The following is a 22,450-nucleotide window of genomic DNA, read 5'->3' as shown; positions in this document are numbered from 1 at the left end:
ATAGATAATGAAATGAAAAAGGTGGCTCGCTGACTATACCATTGTCTTCTTCTCATTCTGATGCAGTTTACTGTCATTTATACACAACAGAACTGAGAAAATTGAGATTTGGACATCACCTGAAAGCTGTATAAATAAGCTTTCCATTGATGTATGGTTTACAGATATATGAAAATCTGGAATCTGAGGGTGTAAAAAAATCTAAATACTGAAAAAAGTCACATTTAAAGTTGTGCAAACGAATTCTTAGCAATGCATATCACTAATCAAAAATTCAGTTTTGATATATTTAGGGTAGTAAATTTACAAAATATCTTTATGATCTAACATGATCTTTACTTAATATCCTAATGATTTTTGGCATAAAATAAAAATCTATAATTTTGACCTATACAATGCTTTTTTGGCTATTGGTACAAATATACCACAGCGACTTAATACTGGTTTTGTGGTCCAGGGTCACAAATATTAAGCAGCACAACTTTTTCAACAGTGTTAATGAGTTTAAATTAGCATTATAATGATTTCTGAAGGACTGTGTGAAGCTAAAGACTGGAGTAATGATGCAAACATTTCAGCTTTACCATGAGAGGAATAAATTAAAATGCATTTAAATAGAAAACAGTTATTTTAAACTGTTTTGCTTCATTTTGAATTAATTAAATAAACAGCCTTAGAATACATAAGAGACTTCTTTCTAAAACACAAAAAAACATGTTAAGATGACATGCTTTTTAATGGGTATTGTATACAGTAATAATAAAGTTATATATAACTTAATAAAGTTTCACATTTATAAAATCTTTATGCACAATCACATTTCAGGTCCAGAGCCCTTAGGAACTTCTGTGAAGCCTGTGTATTTAGATAGTATCAAGTTTCATCAAGCACCACCAGAGGGCGATCTGCAATAATTATAAAACAAAATTCAGACCATTTCCTTTTAATTAAATGTTGATAGGAGGGCTATACCTGAACAGTCACATTCAAGCACCATGTTACATACAGAGGCTTTATCTCACTTCCTTCAGTGGATGAACTATGTAGAAAAATGTTGGCTTACAAAATAGCCAATAACATCAATAGACAAAATGTCTGACAACAAGCTTTACAGGATATTTTCAGTTTCACAATCTTAAAAAAAAAAAAAAAAAGTTCACAAATGATTATTTCACCCAAGTCTCTTGTACACATGTTCTACAGTAAATTCTACAGAATGAAGTGTTTTAATGAAAACAGTAATTTCTATGTAAAATGCAAAAAAAAAAAAAAAAGAAGAAGAGAAGAAAAAGAGTTATTTACAAAAAAAAATGGTATAATCTTTTGTGAGACACGGACAGTTGGTAGATGTATCCCATCAACCTTAGGATGAAACCTGAGGTGATTTCTTAGTGTCTGGATTTTTGGTTCTGGATTATATCACTAAACTGACTTAAACTGTCAATAATTCTAGCAGGAAAATTCCAAGGGAAAACATTCCCAATTTATACAATGTAAGATATAAAACATTTGCTACATCCTGTACATATTCATCTCCTTCACATCCTGAAAACTTATTAAATAGTTTAAAAACTGTCTCTGTACAGCTATTGATTCTCTATAACCCTATTTCTGAATAATGCAATAATTTGCTCCATGGATACTTATCTTAAATACTTAGCCATAAAAATAGTGCTAACAATCTATTTATTATCTTTCAAATATGCTTACTAGTAGTTTGCTACATCCTACCAATCTATATTTCCAAAAATAGAATCGATTTTCTTCTTTTAACTCCTAAATGTCAGTAGATATTAATTCAAATCTTAAATTTCACAGTTGATATTCAGTTTCTGTATGGCTGTTAGATGAAAAAATCTTTTTAGAATGTACACAGAATGTCTGGCATTAATAATGCAAATACACGGCAAATATACAGAGATGGAAGATTATTATCAGGTGAAACACTTTCCTTTAGTAAAAATAATACAAAACACCCACCCAAAAGATAAAAGACAGATACTATGAGGATTCCGACGAACATGGGGCTGTCATTTCAAAATAATCCCGATTCAAATGAGTGGCTATTGCTGTCATTGTCTCTGTCAGCCAGCAGGGGGCAGTAGAGGTGAGCGCGGGGAGGCCCTAGACCTGAGTGGAGTATGCTCTTGTGAGAGAGGGTCTAGGGCGAGCGCAGGTAGAATATTCTGAAGGCATGTCTAGACTGCGCTGGAGATGGAGCGACGTGAGTGGATGAGGACATCGGGAGGGGCGGGGGCCAGGTATGGCTGATGGTCATGTGATGCCTGTGTACAAAACCCCTGGAACCTGCTGAGGATAGAAAACAAAGCATTTCTGAAAGAGCGCAGAAGGGAGAGAACAGGGTCAAGGTGACATTTCACTACAGAGAGATGCAATCAGGGTCAGAAAATAAAAAAAATCCCACTAAAATGAACATAAATGCTTCCAAATTCAGCCATACACTGACCTAAAACAATTAGGCCTACAGCTGTTGCAATTAAAGTGAAATGAAAAATGGATGAAAAGTGTTGACGGAATTCATTACATTTAAATCTGCTAAAGTGGCATCTGTTTATTTTTTAAGGTTTTTTTTTTGCCGCACTGAGCTCTGTGAGCTTAAAGGATGAAATGGCCAATCAGAAGCTTTTAGATTGGTCACTGATGAAAAGCTGAATTTTCTCATCATAAACTTCAAAGTGCAGATACAAATGTAATTAAGAGATTTATTTTGAAGTGTAGACAGCTTCAGCGACGATTACGAGAGTGTATAACTCATGCTAGACTTTAGTCGTGGACTGATTTAGTAATGGGGAACGTCTTCACTTGCTTTCATTTATTCCCAGTGTGATTAACTGCTGTGTTAATAAAATAACAAGTGTTAAGTCTTGATTTTTGAATGTGTAAAAAGAAAAAAACTGTCATAAACTCTTCTTAGCTTGCTTATTTTGTGTAGCCAGAATGGTGTGCTGTTTCTCCAACATGAATTTTTTAAATTAATTTTATTTGTAATTTTTTTTTAAGTAAACCGACTCTATTAATTAACTTCAATACACATTTGTAACAGACAGTGCCCTGTAACAGTTCCTGTATTTATTTTTTATTTTTTTTAATTTACATTTCTTTTGTGGGCTATTTGAATAATGCAATCATGTAAATGCATGTATGCCACCTTTGAGCAGCATCATAAAATCAAATAAACATAAATCTCATGTCAGAGGCAGTTTCTGTTCCACTTCTGCAGTATAAATATGGCTTTTGTTGATGTTGATAAAATTTTATTATCTTTAGCAGGGGTTTTCAACCTTTTAGGACACAAAGTCCCTACATTCATCTAATTTCACTCAATGCCGCGACACATTCAGTGTCACATGATTACAATGATTTCTATTGTCTTTTGTCATGTCAGACCACTTTCATACAGACACATTAAAAATATAAACAGCGTACTAAATTTAATGTGACGGCTAAGCCTGCTTTTCAGTCCGTTGAACCATTTTACCATCTGTAGTATTCTTTGTTTTTTTTTGTTTTTGCTCAAATTAAAGTGCACCAAATCTGCAGTAAGGGTAGAAAATTAATATTTCACTTGACTAGCTGGGAGACTATTCAAATTGCCCCCTCTAGAGGATTTGGAAAAAATACAAAACACATTTAATAAAGCAATTCTTAAAACTGTGTACACAAAGCCAAAAAATAACCATGGAAATCAATTCCATGGGGCACATGTTGCCTCTTAAATAAAATGTTTATTTCTGACCTTGTATGCAATGCTTGCTAAGAATCTGGTAAATACAAGGAGACTATGATATTGTTCGGTATCTGAAGCACACCTATGATGCCTTAAAAATGTATAAATGTATAAAATAAAAACAATGCACCAAACTCCTCTTCAGAGCCAATAATCTCAGTATTACCACATTCTGGATATATGATCCCATTGTTCACGGCTATTTTAGAACCGCAAGTATGTGGGCAGCAGACCTCATTCAGCTGAAGAATAGGTACATTATTATACAGTACAGTTAGCTGTAAGCTCTTGTTTAGATTTCCCATGCCTTCCTGGTGTCCAATGCACCCACCCGTCACCCCTTACCTGAGGGCCACTTAACTTTTCGAGTGGACTCTCTACGCAGGGCATGGCCACCATGGGCACGTTGAGCGAGGGCTCCGGCCGTGGAAGGTACACAGGGGGCGGTAACGGTGGCAGCTGAGACTGGGTCTGCTGGAAGTTATTGATCACACATGTGACCTGGAGGTGAACCAAGAGCAAGGGTTATTAATAATGACAATAAAAACGTGCGAGGCATTTATACTACGAGAAAGCAGGATCTGCCTTTTGTGGATGAAGGCTTTAATGCCCAGAGCATGTTCAGTCTTTGCATGGTTGTGATTGGACTTGATTTAAGAGGATGAAAGATGAAGTCTACAACCAGTGGATTAGCTACAGACTCACTAAACATCTGAGTACTAGTATTAGCTGTTAAACAGGTGTGTTCAGAGTAATGACCTGTTTTACCCTCTGACATGGCGTGAGACTTTGGCCGTTTCCCAATTCACACTCTATCCATCCTAGATAGTGTGCAAGGATGTCTGGCTGGTTCATTGGGGTGGGTTTTCTTTCTTTAAAGACAGGCAATGTCCACAAAACCTTGTTCAAGCAAACTGGAGGAGTTTGTGATGGCTTTCTTTGAAATTTTTCATTTAGCTAGATGCTAATATTTGCCAATGCCAGCATGCAGCAAAGGCTTCGAGATGCAATCTTATGAAGCAGATTTCAGCTATTGTGTATTTTTTTTAGTATATGCAATACTCTATTTTTCAAAGGTTTGGGATCAGTAAGATTTTATATATTTCTGAAAGTCTCTTAAGCGCACTAAGGCTGCATTTCCTAGTTAAAATATACATTAAAATAGTAATATTGTGAAATATTTTTACAGTTGTTTTATATTTTCATATATTCTAAAATGCTATTCATTCCTGTGATTAGTCCAGTCTTGTTTGTCACAGAAATAATTAAAATATTCTTATTTGCTGCTCAAGAAACATTTCTTATTATTTTACAGTATGCTGCTAAATATTTTTTGTGGAAACCATAAACGTTGTCTTAATTTAATTATTTACTGCTGAATAGAATGTTCGAAAGATCAGCATTTTTGAAATATAAATATTTTGTAACGCAATAAATGTCTTTACCATCACTTTTGATGGACACCTCCTTTCTAGACAATATTTCTTATTTCTTCAAACTTTTGAACTGTTGTGTATGTTCTTGAATGGGTATGCATTGAACCGCTTGGCTATAGCGTATGTTGGTTTCCAAAGCTGGCAGATTCTCACCAGAAAAGCGGCGATGGCTCCTCCGGTGAGATTTCCAGCTAGAACATCAGACCAGTGGTTGCGGTACTCAGCTACACGCACAATGCCCACCAGAACAGCCAATGAGAGGAGAGTCAGACAGAGAGTGGGTTTGGTCAGCCTTGTGCCTTTAGTCCTCCATACCAGAGTTATATACATCTGCAGAAAACACAAAATACACATCTATCAAGACTATTTGCTCAGCAATACAACACCTCAAAGATTCATCCATGCATCATGCCATTCTACCCTTTTATTTTTATTTGCAATGTGTTGTTACTTTAAAACACAGCCTGAAGGCCAGCAGCATCTCTTCTCTTCACTGTTGTAGATGAAGCCGGAGTTTATTGTGTGCTGCATAATGGAGCTTCTAGCTGTTTCTCAAATTACAGACTATGTTCTTCTCATCTTGTTGTCTGCGCATCCACTTCTTTCTCTGATGTTTAGATCCAGTGGTTTATATAATAGACTTCACCCCTTAAAAGTGCAACACTAATGGGACCAATAGATTTCAAGAGGACATTTTTTAAATCAAAATTTGACTTGAAACTGGAGAGTTTACAAAGACTTACAAGTGCAGGGGCATGTTTAGAGATTTACGGACCCTAAGCAAGCTGTCCCTAGGGGTCCCTTTGGTATAAAATGTGTAATTGCATGGTACCTAAACACGCTATGCTGTACAAGTGTACACTATACTTCAGCATGTGCAAAAGAAACTGCACTGCCATCTCCATATTTCATTAAACAGCACTATCATTTTCAAGTGTGCTAATAATAGGAGAAGAATGTTAAGCACTAAATCTACACATTATGATCATTTCCTAAGGATTATATAACACAAACTTCTTAGTACACTGGAGTAATGGCTTTGCCTTTACATTGTCGATTGTGCTTTGCCTATCACAGGCAACAATTAATTAGATTAATAAAAAAAACATAATTTTAAACATTAACAATCATTTACAATATTACATTGTTTCACTGTATATTAATTAAATACTAAATTGAGGACCTGAATTATTAATTTTTTGTGCTTAAATATATATTATTTATTATGTAATTATGATGTTTTTTCAGAAACATTAAAAAAATTAAGAAATTATTTTGTAAACTTTAAAAATGTCATTTTAAAAATATCTAACAAAAAACAACAAAAACTGCTATTTTTGAACTGTATTTTTATTCAATAAATGTCACACTTGTGAATAGAATTATGAATTTCTTATATATATATATAAGCTATAAATAAATAAATAAGCTATTAATATATATAAATAAGCTATTTTAAACATTAGATTTATAAGATTAGATAAATAGATAATTTAATTAAAATTCATATATGAAATATTGAAAAAGAAAATTCTTGTATTTTGGTTAATTAAATGCAAAATTGGGGATCAGAATCCAATTATGCTGGTGAACAGTAAGATGGTGATGACCAAATATTGTGAATCATCGTTGTCATCTCTTGAGTCATTTAAAAGAAGGGATGACTGTGATTTCTTTGCATGCTGTGTCATGTTTGATTTCTTGTCCTGGATGTACTCACCACTGTATAGACAGCTGAGTACATACTCAGCGCTGCGTCCTTGGAGGGGAAAGATTTGCGTGCGGAGGTGATGAGGTAAGGGTTTCCGGTGCACGCTCGCCGCTCGGTGATGTACTGCAGCGCTGAGTGGCAGCCCAGTGCTGTGTAGTTTGGACGGCAGGTAGACAAGAAATGAGGTGTCTGGTTCCCTGTCACTACCTGCCCTGCATTGGCAAAGATGGTGGTGGTAAAGAGGCCAAAGGAATACACACCTGACCAAGAGAAAAAAATCATTTCATCAACTACTTGATAACTACGAGAGGATTTTCACATACATTTGGACATTTAAAGAAGTTTGATATACAGTATACCGTTCAAAAGGTTAAGGGACAATTCAATTTTTATTTGAAAGGATGCATTTTCACAAAAATATTAAATAGCACACATTTTTAACCTTTACTCACTCTCAGGCCACCTATGTGTCTGGAAGTTTAACAGTTTGATAAGTATTCAAAATAAACCTTGAAGCATTGCTTACCAAGGAAGCGGACAATGCGTCTCAGCAGCGGGTTGAAATAGCAGCAGTCAGCCGTAACAATTGTCTTCTCCTGCGTGGCCTCAGGTTTAGTGAAGAAGGATGCGAGCTCCCCCAGGAGAATCTGCAGCAGACAGACCCAGGAATGAGATTTCTCAGGTGCACATAGTTTACAGAGAACAGCGCTTGGGGGGGAACCACAACATTTTCCTTAAACCGGTTAAACTGATGGCCAAATGTACAAGGAAACATTTGTCATTGTCAAGACTGCTCGTGCTCCAATTCTAAAAATTACAAGAGATTCAGGAGAATGAGAGAATCTAATTTTCAATCCCATACATGTATAAATGCTAAATGCACCAGCACAGCTGAGACAGGTTATATCTTCAATATGCCCTAATGGGACTACATTCATAAAACATGAATCCTCACAGATTGGAAAGTAACATCACATGCTGACTGAAAGTCAATGACAAATGAAATGATTAATGGGAAAAAAAAGAGTTAAACTCTAGTCTAAAACATGTCAAGTTCTTTAAAAAAAGTACTCTACATATGGTTTTGAAAACATGAATTTTCCTTTTTGAAAAACATTTTCAAGAAAGGTTTAATGACTCTAAATCTGTCACATAGTGTACACATGTAAAAATGTAATAACATATTTCTTTATATACTGAGTATATATCCTGAGTTTAAAGACACTGAGTTTCCCTGACACACATCTTTAAGTTCTCCAGCTATCATTTTCTGTTATTCCATCTGAAGCCACATGACTTTAATTTGGTGGAAAAACAGTTTTCAGATATTGTTAAGCAGTAGGCCTATGGCATTTTTTTTTCCCTCTAAGATATAATACTAATGAAATTAATTTGGGGGATTTTTTTCTTCATTATAATTTCTGGACAGTATCACTTTTCTACTACATGTTCAGCAAAATGTGTTTTAATACAGAATATAAAAGCATGCTCATCATAGATGCAGTGTTTTTAAGTCATTGTATGAATGAATCGTATTTTCAGCAATTGCATTCAATAAAAAATAAATGGTATCAATATTAATTTGACCTCACTGCTGCTGGACAATACAGTACTGCTTTCATAAAGACAATTTTCTATGTCTGAGTTAGGTCCACCTGTGAAACGTTTTGTGTGCCATTTCAAACAGCCGGAGTCTGACACCTTTTTAAGAGTTACTTAACCTAACTGAAAGGTCTATTTAACTATTTAACCTCCACAGACATGAAGATTCGGGTCAGTGTGTGGTAACAGAGGTGCTTGTTATAATGCATTGTTGCCTGTGCTAAAAGATCTCATCTTCTGTCTAATGCCTAATTTTTCACAAATGCCACTCTAACCCTCTCGCTGAGAGAAAATGGAAATTATTCAGGCACATAAAAGCCTGAATTTCTGAGTAACCTTCAAATGTTTAGTGATGTTCCATGAATTATATTTTGTGGGGCATATTGCAGCGTTTTGAGGGCTCTTGTCTTGTGGTATAACAAAAAAGGTGAAAATAGACTGACTGACAGAGGAAGAGCATGAGAGAAGAAAAAAAAAGACAGAGTGAATATTTCACTCGAACACGCTTGACATATCTGAAGTGCTCTGAAGCCGCAATGTTGAAGCAGCAGTGATACCGTGCTCTCAAATCCTTAACACACATCACGATTACAACACACCTGCTCTGAAGAGTTTCAAAACTCTGGAAAAACTGTGACACACACGCATACACAACACATCTGGAGTTCAGTGAATGCCTCAGTGTCAAACAATAAAGAGTTCAAAGCACTCTTTGTAGAGTAGGTTGACATTCACAGATACATTAGGATTGTTTTGTTTTGGTTAGTTCTGTGTAAAACAAAGCAGAGTATAAAACTGAACCTTTATTGGAAAAAAAATGTCATTTATTCATTGAAACCCTAACCCTAATCCACCCTGTCATCATACCAAACATGTAGGACTTTTTTTTTGCATGGAACACAATCATGCTATAATCATTTTTAATATTTTGAACCATACACTGACCAGCCACAACATTAAAATCACTCACAGGTGGAGAGAATAACATCCCAGTCAAGGGATGGGATATATTAGGCAGCAAGTGAACAGCCATTTCTTGAATTTTATGTGTTGGAAGCAGGAAAAATGGCTCTGATGAGGGTCACTAGTGAAGGCTAGACGACTGGGTCAGAGTATCTCAAAACAGCAAGTCTTGTAGGGTGTTTTTGGTATGCGGCAGACATGCAGAGAGCTCTGGGACTTTCCCGGTGGGACAGTCGAGGGCCACATCGTATGCCTTCATAAGATTAAAACAACTTTATATGGACAGTTTTCATGGTACTTCACTGGAGATTTTCAGTAATTTAGGAGATTGAAGTTGAATACAAAATCAACCAAAGCATCAGTGCAAATTACACAACTGTGAAAAATGCAACTGTGTAAATTATTTATGCCAGTGTTCAGCACCAGCAGCAAAGCCCCAAGGCCACATCATCCTCGCTAAACAGAGATGGAGCCGTCAATGTCATGTCATAAATTAAGACACAAGGTTTAACTTGTCCTCTAGAAGCTGTAGCAAGAGAGGACAAAAAACATGGTCTTTAGAGCGGATTAATGGAAGCTGTTGAAGTGAAGTGCTTACATGTTTAATTGATGAAACAGCTCTGCTGACTCTGAAGACTTTGAGGGAAAACAGACTGAAGGAGAGACGGGGGCAAGGAGTTCAAAGCAATAGGAAACGGAGAGAGACTGATAGTGAAATCAAGCTGCAAAGAAAGGGTTAAATAAAAGAGGAAAGAGAGATGATGGCTGAAGTGAATGGTAGTAGGGATGTCTGTTTCCTGAGGAAATCATATGGTGTGTGAACAGTGTACACACAGACGTTTCACAGCAGTTGGGAAAGCTGTCAAACCAAAAGCTTCTAGTAGAAAAGTATAGAGCACCAAAAATGCAGACACTAGTGATGTCAAAACCCCTAGGCTCACTCGAGTTTTAAATGGTGTATAACAGTTTAAATATTAAGCAGCAAAAACTGTTTTCAAAATATTTCTAACAGATCATGTAATGATGTAAACTGGAGTAATGACTGCTGAAAAATCAGCTTTGTATCACAGGAATGCATTACATTTTGAAAGATTTAAATTAATATAGAAAGCAGTACTTTTAAATTGTAATAATATTTCGCAATACTGATGATTTACAGTAGTTTTGAACCATAAAATAAATAAAACTTACAAAAAATCTTAATTATTCCAAACTTTTGACTGGTAGAGTAGATTTTCATATTATACATAAATATATAAATGTAACTATACTGACATGTTTACCTCAGTTCTTCGTAATGTTGGTTATTTAAACGTGTGTGTTGCGGTCAGAGATGTATAGTAACGAAGTAGAACTACTTCACTACTGTACTTAAGTAGCCTACTAAAAGGCGGTATCTGTACTTTACTAGAGTATTATTTTTTTCTCCTACTTCCACTTTTACTTCCGTACATATTTTCGCTGAGTTTAATACTTTTACTCCGATATTTTTTATGTGCTGCATCGTTACTCGTTACAATTATAAAAATGTTACGAATAATTCCATTACAAACCACTTCCAGAACTGTAGATGGCAGGTTTGATGAAGCTGCCACATCATTGAGCGAATCAAGCGATTGACTGCTGTGAAGAGAGAGATGAGCACCGAGCCGAGCCAGATAATGACTCGTTCACGAGCCAAGAACCGGTTGCATCGGTTCTCGGATGACCAGTAACGTTAGTTCTTTCTGACAGTTCGATTCAATAAACCAGTTGAAGAAAACAGTTCACCGATTCTTTTGCGCTCGACGCAATGGCGTCATTGGCGTTGACTGCACCTGGGCTCATAACATTAACACAGAATTAGTTCAGAATCAATCACCAAAAGAATCAGTTCGGTTCAGACGCTCTGTGTGTCGGTTTGCTTCACGCTAAATCACACATGCGCAGTATCATCAGCTCCTCGGTTCACAAATCAGACGCGTCTGACAGAAACGGTTCTTGACTCGTGAACGAGTCATTATCTGGCTCGGCTCGGTGTTCATCTTCAGTTCTCTCTTCACAGCAGTTCAGTCAGTGTACTGTTTGAGTAAATGAATTACTCCGGGATATTGGTTCTTTTTAACTCAGAGGGAGTGTCAGACACATTAAACAAGTTAACAGCTTAATTCATCTGTGGATTAATGCCTATTGGAGACGCGAACCGTTTAAAACTATTCAGTTCGATTTGGTGAACTGTTTCAAAAAGATCCGGTTACATTCATTCTCGAACCGGCTATCACAAACTGTTTTGTTTTTAAGTTTCTTACAACAGACACGAAAGAAAAGACAATGCTGAATAAAGTCGTAGTTTTTGCTATTTTTGGACCAAAATGTATTTTCGATGCTTCAAAAAATTCGAAATGATCCTCTGATGTCTTAGGGTTTGAAACAACATGAGGGTAAGTTATTAATGACATAATTTTGCAAATTGGGCTAACTGACCCTAGTAACCGTTTTGTGTTTACAAGAAGTTACAGTCAAAGGAATTGTGATTGTCCTTTAGGTTAATCATTTGAAATAGTAAAACAATATGTTCAAACTTTTGACTACTTTATTTAATAGCTACATAACACAATACTTCTACTTTTACTTTTAGTACTTGAGTAGTAAATTTTAAAATAGACTACTTGCAATACTTAAGTACAAAAAATGTTGAATACTTTAGTACTTCTACTTAAGTGTGGTGCTTAAAGAGCACTTCAACTTCTACTCAAGTCACTTTTTTGATAGAGCACTTGTACTTTTACTCAAGTATGGGTCTCTAGTACTTTATACATCTCTGGTTGCGGTGCAGCCTTAAGATTGAACAAAGATGGCATGGCATTTTATATCAGATGGGATGCCAGCAGTACTTGAACCACCAACTGTTATTTTACCCAGAAAGTTGGCAAAGGGGTCTAAATCTGTAATGGAGGTGCAGCAGGCAGCCAGAAGATTTGTGCACAAGGACAAAATGTACTTTAATTATGGCATTTGACAAAGGTCAAATTGAATGAGGACAAGCATTGTGAAAATAAAACTTAACTGAAATTAAATTTCTCAGAGGATACCGGAGCCAAAATACAGTATGCAATTTGCTCTGTAATTTTTACTGAGGTTGTGAGAAGAAAAAAACACAAAAATGTTTGATAAAGTCTCAAAGTATGCATGTCAAATTTATATGACCTTTTCTGGTAAAAAAAAAAAATGTCTAGTCTGAATAGATTTTAAAAAAACAGCCAAGAATGTAAGTGACCTCAGTGAAAAGACCATGGGCCAGTTGCATAATCAAAGCTGTGAAGTTAACACTGGTTTAAACAACCAATCTGACCAGCTAGCAGTTACCTAAGTCACTTAATTGTGGACATTTCGCCGGCAGTGCAGTGCCCCGGGCATTGACCCACTTCTCCTCTGCAAACCAATTCTCTCGGTGGACTGGATACTTATAATATGCTGTCCAGTCCACAGTGACAGAACAATATTAATAATTCATTGTACACATCATGTGCCTTAAAGGGGCTGTTTGGAACATGAGCAAGGTCAACTTTTCTAGAGAATAAAAAAGGGAAAAAGCAAACAAACTGCAATATATTAAAAGTAAAGTTTGGACAAAAAAAAAATGTCAAGATCTATTTACCCTTATATCATTCCAAATCAGAATGTTTTTTTTCTTCTTCTGTGGAATTTAAAGGCAAGTCATTACTAATATGTTTTTCTTTCAACACAACAAAAATCATGGTCACCAGCTGTCAATAAAAAACAACAACAACATAAAACTGAAATTTATGTCACTGTTCATGGAACATAACAGTGAACCATAGCTCTCATGTCATATTTGATTTAGGGCTTCCACATATTTCCTCATTCATCGTAAACAAGCAGCAGCATTAACCTTTTACTAATATTCTCCTTTAGTGTTCCAAAGAAAAAAAGTAATTTAGGTTTGGCGCAGCATGAGGGTGAATAAATGACAACATAAAATAACAAATTGGACATGAGCTGACAGTCCTCTTAGGATCTTATCTGGGTGACATGCTTGAGGATACAGGCGAATATCTGTTGTCATAGCATTACCATGCATTAATATGACAGCTGATGCACTCATGCTCTTTCTAATCCAATTCAGATCACAAATAGACAGCAACACATCACAGATCACATTCATTTCCACATGCTGTCAGCCCAATTTTTAGCTGTCATTTGAATATAGCAAACAGATATCAGCATCAATGTGTTTGCATTGATCTGTCCATAATCGGTCCACTGTTATCACAACCTTCTTCAATTTCTTTCATCAAGTCATCCTTTTCTTTGTCCTTTTAGTGGGCTTCACACTCTGTCATTCCTGATTTCTGGGATTTGTCCTTCTGTCTTTCTGCAGGCATCCAAGTACCATATAGGAAAACTAGGTTAGCATCATTCCTCTATTTCTCTACCCACCACCAGTTCCTTCTCTCGTTCATTCTAACGGCTTCATTTCTCACGCTTTATTGTCTTCTTTAAAGTCAACATGAAATCAAATTTGACCCCATTTACTTTCCTAAAGCATCGTTTTAGTCTCATTGTAGATGATTCATCAGTGCACATTACTGTGAGGAAAAACAAATGTCTGTTCTTTGTAAGCATTTGTCAAAATGTAATAACATGCACTTCCTCTGGAATGACTTTTCTTGGTGATGGCAGGTCTAAAATAAATAGAGAGTGCTCTCCGTTAGCATTCCCAGCTCAATGGAAGTTGCTTGGCTGGCGCAGGACCACCTGGAGGTACACGTTTCAAAGTCTGCCAAATTCTGGGCGCTTAGATCTGCAGCCAGGTTATTTTGAGCCACAAATGCCAAGTGACTATTCACTTTGCAGCTGCAGGAAACTGACATCAGGACTGCCAACACTGATTGGCTGATGGCACCACAAGAATTCACACAAACACTTAATTAGTGACTATGCATGAAAGACAGCAGACAGCATTTTATACCAAAAACAAACTGGTAAAATAAATGCTTTAAAATATATATGGTACATTTTAAATAATACAAAATGCCTTTAAATGGTCATCAATGCAGAAAGAAGGAATTTGCAGACATCTGCCATCAGGGACTGACATGCCATGTCCACACTAATACATTTTCGTTTGAAAATGCATCTTTTTCTCTCCGTTTTGGCCTTCCGTCCACACTGAGATCTCGTTTTTAGTCAAAGAAAACAGAGCTTTTTGAAAACGCTCTCTAAAGTGGATAAATTTGAAAAGGCCGTTTTCGCATTGTAGTGTGGACTGAGAAAACGGAGCTTTTGAAAACGATGAAGCAATTTTAGTCACGTGACGTGACGCATATTATACCAAAATGTTTCCGTGTTTATACTTGTATTGTGCATGTTATGTGCTGTGCACTTTCACACTACTGCTACAGATGTGTTACACTCTTCATATCACAGTCCTGCAAAGGTGAAAGCAAATTGGCCTTAGCTGATGTCACCAAATTATTTTTCATAAAAAAAACATTCTGTTTATTTCTTGCTTAGTGTTCCATTTTACTCTGAAAATCTGACCTATGCAACACCAACTGAAAATATGAAAACAATTTTTATATTAGTTGTGTTTTCAGCATCATTACTCCAGTCTTCAGTGTCACATGACCTTTCAGAAATCATTCCAATACGCTGATTAGCTGCTCAACAAAACATTGTCATAAAATCATTTTGATGGCTGATCGCAATCAAGAAACATTATATTGAACACATGTGAATTAAATTATATTCCAGTTTTGAATGTGCTTTTGATTACAGATAGCCTGGGTTTACACAAGATGTGTATTTTAAAGACAACCAGTTTGATGGGAGCATAGTTTGTTTTTTGGGTTAAATTAATTTTTTAATATTAAATTCAATCAATCGTTAGATTAAATCACTCTTGGTAGCGCGATTTATTGTAATGCCTTTTTCCTCAGTTGGTCAGAACAAATCATGTCAGACTTGTTACTTACTTGTTTAGATGAAAATATATGGTGACAGTTCTTATTTGGGTCATATATTCCACTAAGTACAGTGAATATACACACTGGTGCAGTGACTGACAGCTACACATTCACCTCAAAACAGATTCATCTGTGGTGGATCACAACCCACTCATGGAATAGAATTCTGCAAGGAACTGCAATTACAGGCTTTCAAACAAAGATGGTGACAAAGAGGCAAAACGTACGGACTGCAGCTTAAAAAATAATCGTACAGAATCCAAACCTTTGAACTATTAGTTGTTTTTTTTTAACTACAATTTCATTAAGCTTTTTATATTTTAAAGCAAATTTACAGTCCCTGCCCCCCTTTTAGCTAACAGATACACTTTTAATGCTATTTATCATTGATAATTGCCAAACAGTTTGGCTTGATAAATCCTTCTTTTCTATATTAAACTCAAGCACACATTTTCACTGCTTTACTGTGCACACTTCCAGCTTTCTTGCTACCTGGCAACCTTGAAGAATTGCCCTTCCTTGGTGGTTTTTATATGAAGGTCACAGCCGTGCATGATGCTTGTGTTAAGCATGTGTTCAAATCCTGACACAAGTAATGTGAAAGGGCCATCATTTTCTCAATTTTTCATATTCCCATCCACAAACGGTCTGGCTTCTCTCTTTACTCCATCACATCTCTCGCTCCATGCCCACATGGCCAACTCCCAGTGTTCCCAAGGCTGAGTAGGAGTGTTAAACAAAAGCTGATGCCTTAATCTAAGGCTTACTAAGATTAGGCTGTGGATCGTCTCTGCAGAGAGAGGTTAAACACATCCTCTGGGCATTGGTGTACACTTACAAGAGCTGAGTGCGGATGACACGGATCTCAATGAGAAAATCACGTTTAATGTTTCTCTATCCTTCTCGTTCCTCTTTTACACCCTATTCTCCATCAGTGTTTTCCTCTCGAAGCATCAGATTAAAATGGATAGATGCAGCCCTATTAAAACTTTGTGTTCCTATAAAAAATGGTTGTAATTATTGGCAGTAAAAAAGAGTTAATTGGTTCACAGTAAGTTTCCATATGGTGTAAAACAGTAAGAATTCTAATTTGATATTTCTTGTGTCCACTTTGGATGGGTTAAATGCAGAGCATGAATTCGGAGTTAAATGCACAGCACGGTGCATTTTCTTGAGACCAGGCCTGTGTCTCTTCAACCCCTTGGTTTTTTGATGGTTGTCAGTATATTAGAGAGTTACCAAGCTGATTTTCATACCTTTATAGGTTAGCATATTAACATTATATTAGTTAATGAAATAAATTTTTTAATTGTAAATTTAAATTAATCTTACTATAAAATTATTTAAGTTCAATCCATCAAATTTTGCTACTGTATTTTGTACGGTTCTAGATGTAGTTCTAACAACCACAGCTCCATTTGTTTTACAGTTCATTTCACAGATTTTTTTTTTTTCCTTTTAAAAAGTTAAGAGCATCACCCGCTAGTACATTAATTATATATAAAAAAAAAACTATTAGTTCCTGTACTTAAATTTTATCGGCCAAGCAGTAACAGGACATTTAACCGTTTGTATGTCTCTGATTGACTGTGTTCCCCATGCCAGACAAGAGCATGTGATGATACACCATGGTTTCATGTCTCTCTTTCTCTTTCTCCACTCTCTCTCCTCTAGCATCCTCAGACAAACAGAATGAGGACACAGAAACACACTTATAGCAAACCCACAGCACTTGTATATAGGAGCACACAGTCCCCAAACATCCATCATGAATGGAGAGTTGTGACATCAGCCAGCTGCAGCCTCTGACTGCATGACGCTGTATATCTCTTCTGGGCCAGAGCCCACTTCAGATCAAGCACACAGCTTCCATATTTACCAGAAAAACAGACTGCCAAAAACTCACATTACAGCATGAATAATTGAAGGTGCATTTGTCAGCGGTTTTGGATTTCATTAAAGCACCATTAATGGACTAGTTTCACCTGCTGTTACTGGTTCCATGGAACACAGACAAAGACTTTTTCACTTAGATTTTTTTTTTTCATACAACAACAAGGTTTGGTTTTTAGTGGTTGTTTACTGGCATGATCTGAGGTTTTATTCATACCTGTAGCAAGTTACTACAGGTACAAGTAATGTATTACAATATTGCGTTACTACCTAAAAAAGCAACTAATTATGTTCCTTAGTTACTTTTTATGGAAAGTAATGCATTACGTTTGCGTTACTTTTTTAATATGAGCAGGGCTTAATTGTTTTTAATATAATATACATTTCTATTTATAGCAAATGTAAAGCCCTTTCACACCAAAAAGTGTAATGAATAAACCTCAGGCTAAAGGAAAAGTAAATTCATGTCTATACGGTAGAACACAGGAGAAGAAGGTTCAACACCCTTCAGCAATAAAAAACTAAACAAAACAATGAAGTACAATTGTTGGTTTATCTAAAGTAACAAGTTTTGCTTATAAGTGTGGTTGAATTGGATCATAAAAAGTCAACAGCAAAGACATTAGTTAATAAAATGGGATTAGAAACGTTTGTGTTATTTAAAATGTTTAATTATGGTAGGTTTGAGTCATATTCTTAGTTTCCATTTGACTGTTTTAATTCATTTTGATGAATACTAAAACTGTTTTTTTTTTAAGTGGGATGAATTAATGTACAGTACATTCACAATTAGTCTTGAACTACCGTATTTTCTGCACTATAAGGCGCACCAGATTATAAGGCGCATCTTCAATGAATGGCCTATTTTAGAACTGTTTTCAGATATAGGGCGCACCGGATTATAAAACGCATAGAATAGAAGATACTGCAGTCAAACTGACTGGGTTTGCGTTATGCATCCACTAGATGGAGCTGTGCTAAAGGGAATGTCAACATTTTGACAAAGCGCCTTGATCCATATATAAGGCGCTCCGGATTATAAAGCGCACTGTCATTTTTTTTTTGAAAATTAAAGGTTTTAAGTGCGCCTTATAGTGCAGAAAATATGGTACATCATTTTCACACAGCGCTTGAGTATTATCCTCTCCGACTATTATTATTAAAAAGTAATGCATTACTTTATTAGTTACATGAAAAAATTAATCTAATTATGTAACTCACGTTACTTGTAATGCGTTACCCCCAACACTGCCTGTAGCACAAACAGCACTGAAGGTTAATGCTTAAAGCTTTTTCAAATGACTAGCCCCAAGTATGAGCAATAATAACAGTAACGCTTGCATCAACAAGCTAATAACACAGCATAATTGGACAGTTCAATACTGGTATATATATTGGGCTTTGAGATAATTTCAACCCAAGATAAAAAAAAAACAGTGTCTATTGCAACATTTCTGCAAAATTATGTTATGTTGCTTCTTGCACATTTCACAACACTTTCAAAGTGCAATGTCTAGGGAGTGGTGATAAAAGTGTGTTCAGTTTTACTTGAAACCGTTGAACATGAATCTAGCAATATTTTGTAATGTTGGTTGCTGTACATATTGTGTCAGTACTTGAGTGGTCCACAATGCTTACACTCGACATTTCTAGTTTAATGCTGGACCAGGTGGGTGAACGTGATTTCACCAAGTACTACATGTTCCTGGAACAACATTCCAATCATCCAATCAGAATTGAGGTTTAACTTTTCAGGAAATGTCAGGTTTAGGTTAACAATCAGGGTTAGGTGCGTCTACACTTGTTAATCAGCTATCATTTCCGTCTGATTTTAAAGGGGGGTGAAATGCTCGTTTTCACTCAATATCCTGTTAATCTTGAGTACCTATAGAGTAGTACTGCATCCTTCATATCTCCAAAAAGTCTTTATTTTTATTATATTTATAAGAGAAAGATAGTCTGTACCGAGAGGCGTGATGTGTGGGCGGAGCTAAATAATCACGAGCGTGAAGTAGGCTTTTGCATTGAGAGCGTTTGGAAGCTGTGACACAGATCCAGAGGCTGAAATTGAACAAGAGCAGCATCAGCAAAGGCGTCTCTGTGTGGTATGTACTGAAACTGTATATATTTGCTTAGCGGTTTTGGAAAATGACTAAGTTCCACTTTATGTCGTCTTTTTTTTTTTTTTTTTTTTAGCTGTACATGTGGAAAGTGCAGTTTGATGACAACATCGCATGTTGTTTACTTGATGTGCTTACGCGCTGATAGCTAAGTTAACAACACAGAGATATTTGAAGCAGTTTTACTCACCGCCTGCGGTTCCAACACACGATCGTGACCCTTTTTCGTTGGGACTGCATTATCCTTAAGAAATAAACGATACGCAAATCCGGCGTCAAACTGGGCCTTGTTTGTAAAACAAGCATCTTCGAAATGCAGGGAACAAACACAAACACTTGCACAACTCCGTTGATGCTCTGTAAAAATAAACTCCATCCACTGGTCCCTTAATGCTGTTTCTCTTTTGGTAATCTGTGCAGGGTTGTCTTGCCCTGGCAACCAAAAACACACTTCTTTCGTGACTTTTTGCGACGCTCTCGCTCTGATCAGGGAATGCCTGTGCTCAGCCTCTCTCGTCTCTGCTATACGGGAGCGCGCGCTCTTCCGGCAGAAGTGCCTTAGGACCCATATAAGGAAATTCCGCTCCATCTAACGTCACACAGAGCCATACTCGAAAAAAACTTTCCGAAACTTGTGAAAAACCGGAAGAGGTTTTTTTGGAACAAAAATACTCCTTCAAACGTACAACTTAATTTTTGAAACTTTGTCCATGTTTAGCATGGGAATCCAACTCTTTAACAGTGTAAAAAACTGAGTATGCATGAAATAGCATTTCACCCCCCCTTTAAGAATAAATTATAAGTAAGGTTAGGTTTAGGGGTGGGGATTGGGTTAAGTCTGTATTTTTGGACAGTAATGTTGATCCAGGATCAACAAAAGATGTTGATCCAGGAATATCTTTTACTTGGCAAAATCACAGCGATCGTACCAGGTGTGCTACCGAGCAATTTTATGTTAGAAAAGCCACACATGTGGAGCTAGTTATATGATGCTCCTCTATGGTAAAAGTGTTTTAAGGTCATAAGATCTACCCCTGTAATCATAATTGGCATGAAAAAGATTAGTCCCATTGGAGTCATTGGAGATTTACTGCCACTAATGTTAATTACTGTACAGCTGGAAAGTGCAGTGAATTGTATATATAGGTACATTTTCTTAGTTTCGCCAAAATGTCAGGAGTATATGTTTTTCCAATCAGACTCTGTCCATGTTTCCTTAAGTTTAAAGTGGGCTTCAAATAAATACTTATGTAACTTGTGCAAAATTGAGTTCTATCAGTGTTTTTGGCTGTGGTGTGGGTTTGTGAAGGTTTGAAAGGACCTTTTTTACACCACCTCTTCTGGACTCATTATATAATATACCAGAAGCCTTGAACATCTCTAGTCATAACCGTTATCCTTATTTTAGTTAAGCATTTTTCAATATAATTTTTAATACACTTCATGTTAAACCAATCTTAGACATGTTCTTATCCAAATTAAGTATTAAATGTTCATTTTCCACCTACTCTTCGACCCTAGGCTTTTTTTACTATTGTACCTTCAACATTTCTCTGTTAACTGTCTGCATTATGTTTCATTACAAATGGGTTGTCATGTCAGTCTTCATGTGTGTGACTGCAACACTGTGAATGCTTTGTAACAAATTTCTTTTATTCCTTCCAATAAAAGTCCTTGGCAATAAAAGTTGTTTGCTCATACACTATATTTCAAGTCCTCTGAAATCATATTATATCTTTGCGTATGACATTTAGTCATTATTAGTTGAAAATCATACCCTCCAATGTGCAGCAAGTAGCGCTGAAATCTAAATCTAGCATGTCGAGATACATCAGACTAGATTTGATTTCAACAGCAATCAGTCGAAGACATGAAAATCAGTCAAGTTTGGAATGTTTCATGATACATCACATTTAAACACAAATTTGAGAGCAGCTATAAATGTTTACATTCAAAGAAGACTTGGAAAATTATGCACAAGTCATTAAACTACTTCTATGGTGACTTTTGTTGCTTTACATCCCTTTATTGCATGCAAAACTGCAGCCTGAACATTCAGCTAAATAAAAAAAAAAATAAAAAAAACATGAATAAATGTTGACAAATTTGTCAACAATTCAGGAATAGTGAACTGAATTTCACTCCTCCTTGTTGAACTATCTGTAGTGAAATGGAGCTGACTTCAATCCAGGACTCAGTGGCACTCCACTCATTAGGGAACACAAATGTCTGTGACTGCTGTGAATTAGAGAGCCACTTGACATCTTCAGATGTGGAGAGGCAGCATGTCTCAATAATTAAGCCCTTCAGCGGGGTTCAAAAGATGCCTTGTTAATGGCGCTAGAACTGACGGGAGAATTTTTTTCTTTTCACTATCACTGTTTCCAGATTCTCTCTCTTAGCAAAAGATGGAAACCTCTAACCGCCCACACACACTCCAAGAACCCACATATTCACACACGTGCACACATATTCACACACACACAGGGCGCAGATGCAAACGCTCACTATCCTCAAGACAGAAAAAGAATGCATGCTTCCACACATGCAAACAGTCTTCCTAAATACTGTATGTTCATCTCTGAAGGAAAGAGACACATTTCACTTCAACATCAAAATCAAAAATAAGTCAAGGAATGACAAATCAAGGTTCTTTCGATCCTTTGACATATAATTGTATTACAAATCCAAAAACAGCTTTTATTGAAACCAAGCTGCCAAAACAGTTTGTCTTATATTTTATCTCAGTATGATGTGATAGTGTGACGAAAGACCTGTAGATCAACACCTGCTCCTTCATCATTGCCTCTTTAGTCCTGCTCAACACTTTGCACATGAAGTAGGAGGTGAGTAAATATGAAAGAGGTGCAAACACAAGATTACTCGAGCAACAAAACAATAGAGATGCCTCAGAGGATTACAAGATGTTGCATGCCAAACTGTGGAAAGACAGTTTTTATATTGCTTTTCTTGTGATCTTAACACCATGTCCACACCAGATGCACACC

The 22,450-nt window shown here is 36.3% G+C and overlaps 1 protein-coding gene across 4 annotated transcripts in view; it reads right to left on the bottom strand.

Annotated features, from left to right (window-relative positions):
* Positions 1-927: 927 nt before the first annotated feature.
* Positions 928-22,450, bottom strand: part of LOC127958990 (phospholipid phosphatase-related protein type 5) — a 44,440-nt gene continuing 22,917 nt past the window's right edge. For 2 of the 4 annotated variants that reach the window (XM_052557985.1, XM_052557988.1), the window contains 5 exons: positions 7,422-7,542; positions 6,905-7,155; positions 5,338-5,514; positions 4,110-4,249; positions 928-2,310 (listed from right to left, as the gene is read on the bottom strand). In XM_052557985.1, the coding sequence (XP_052413945.1) occupies positions 2,199-2,310; positions 4,110-4,249; positions 5,338-5,514; positions 6,905-7,155; positions 7,422-7,542 (801 nt within the window). In that variant the 3' untranslated portion in view covers positions 928-2,198. Of the gene's footprint in view, positions 2,311-4,093; positions 4,250-5,337; positions 5,515-6,904; positions 7,156-7,421; positions 7,543-22,450 lie in introns of all 4 variants that reach the window. The other 2 variants (XM_052557986.1, XM_052557987.1) reach the window with 2 other exon arrangements.

This window comes from Carassius gibelio, chromosome B6 (genome assembly GCF_023724105.1).
Source record: "Carassius gibelio isolate Cgi1373 ecotype wild population from Czech Republic chromosome B6, carGib1.2-hapl.c, whole genome shotgun sequence".
Lineage (NCBI taxonomy): Eukaryota > Metazoa > Chordata > Actinopteri > Cypriniformes > Cyprinidae > Carassius > Carassius gibelio.
This window is presented reverse-complemented; position numbering and strand designations above follow the sequence as displayed.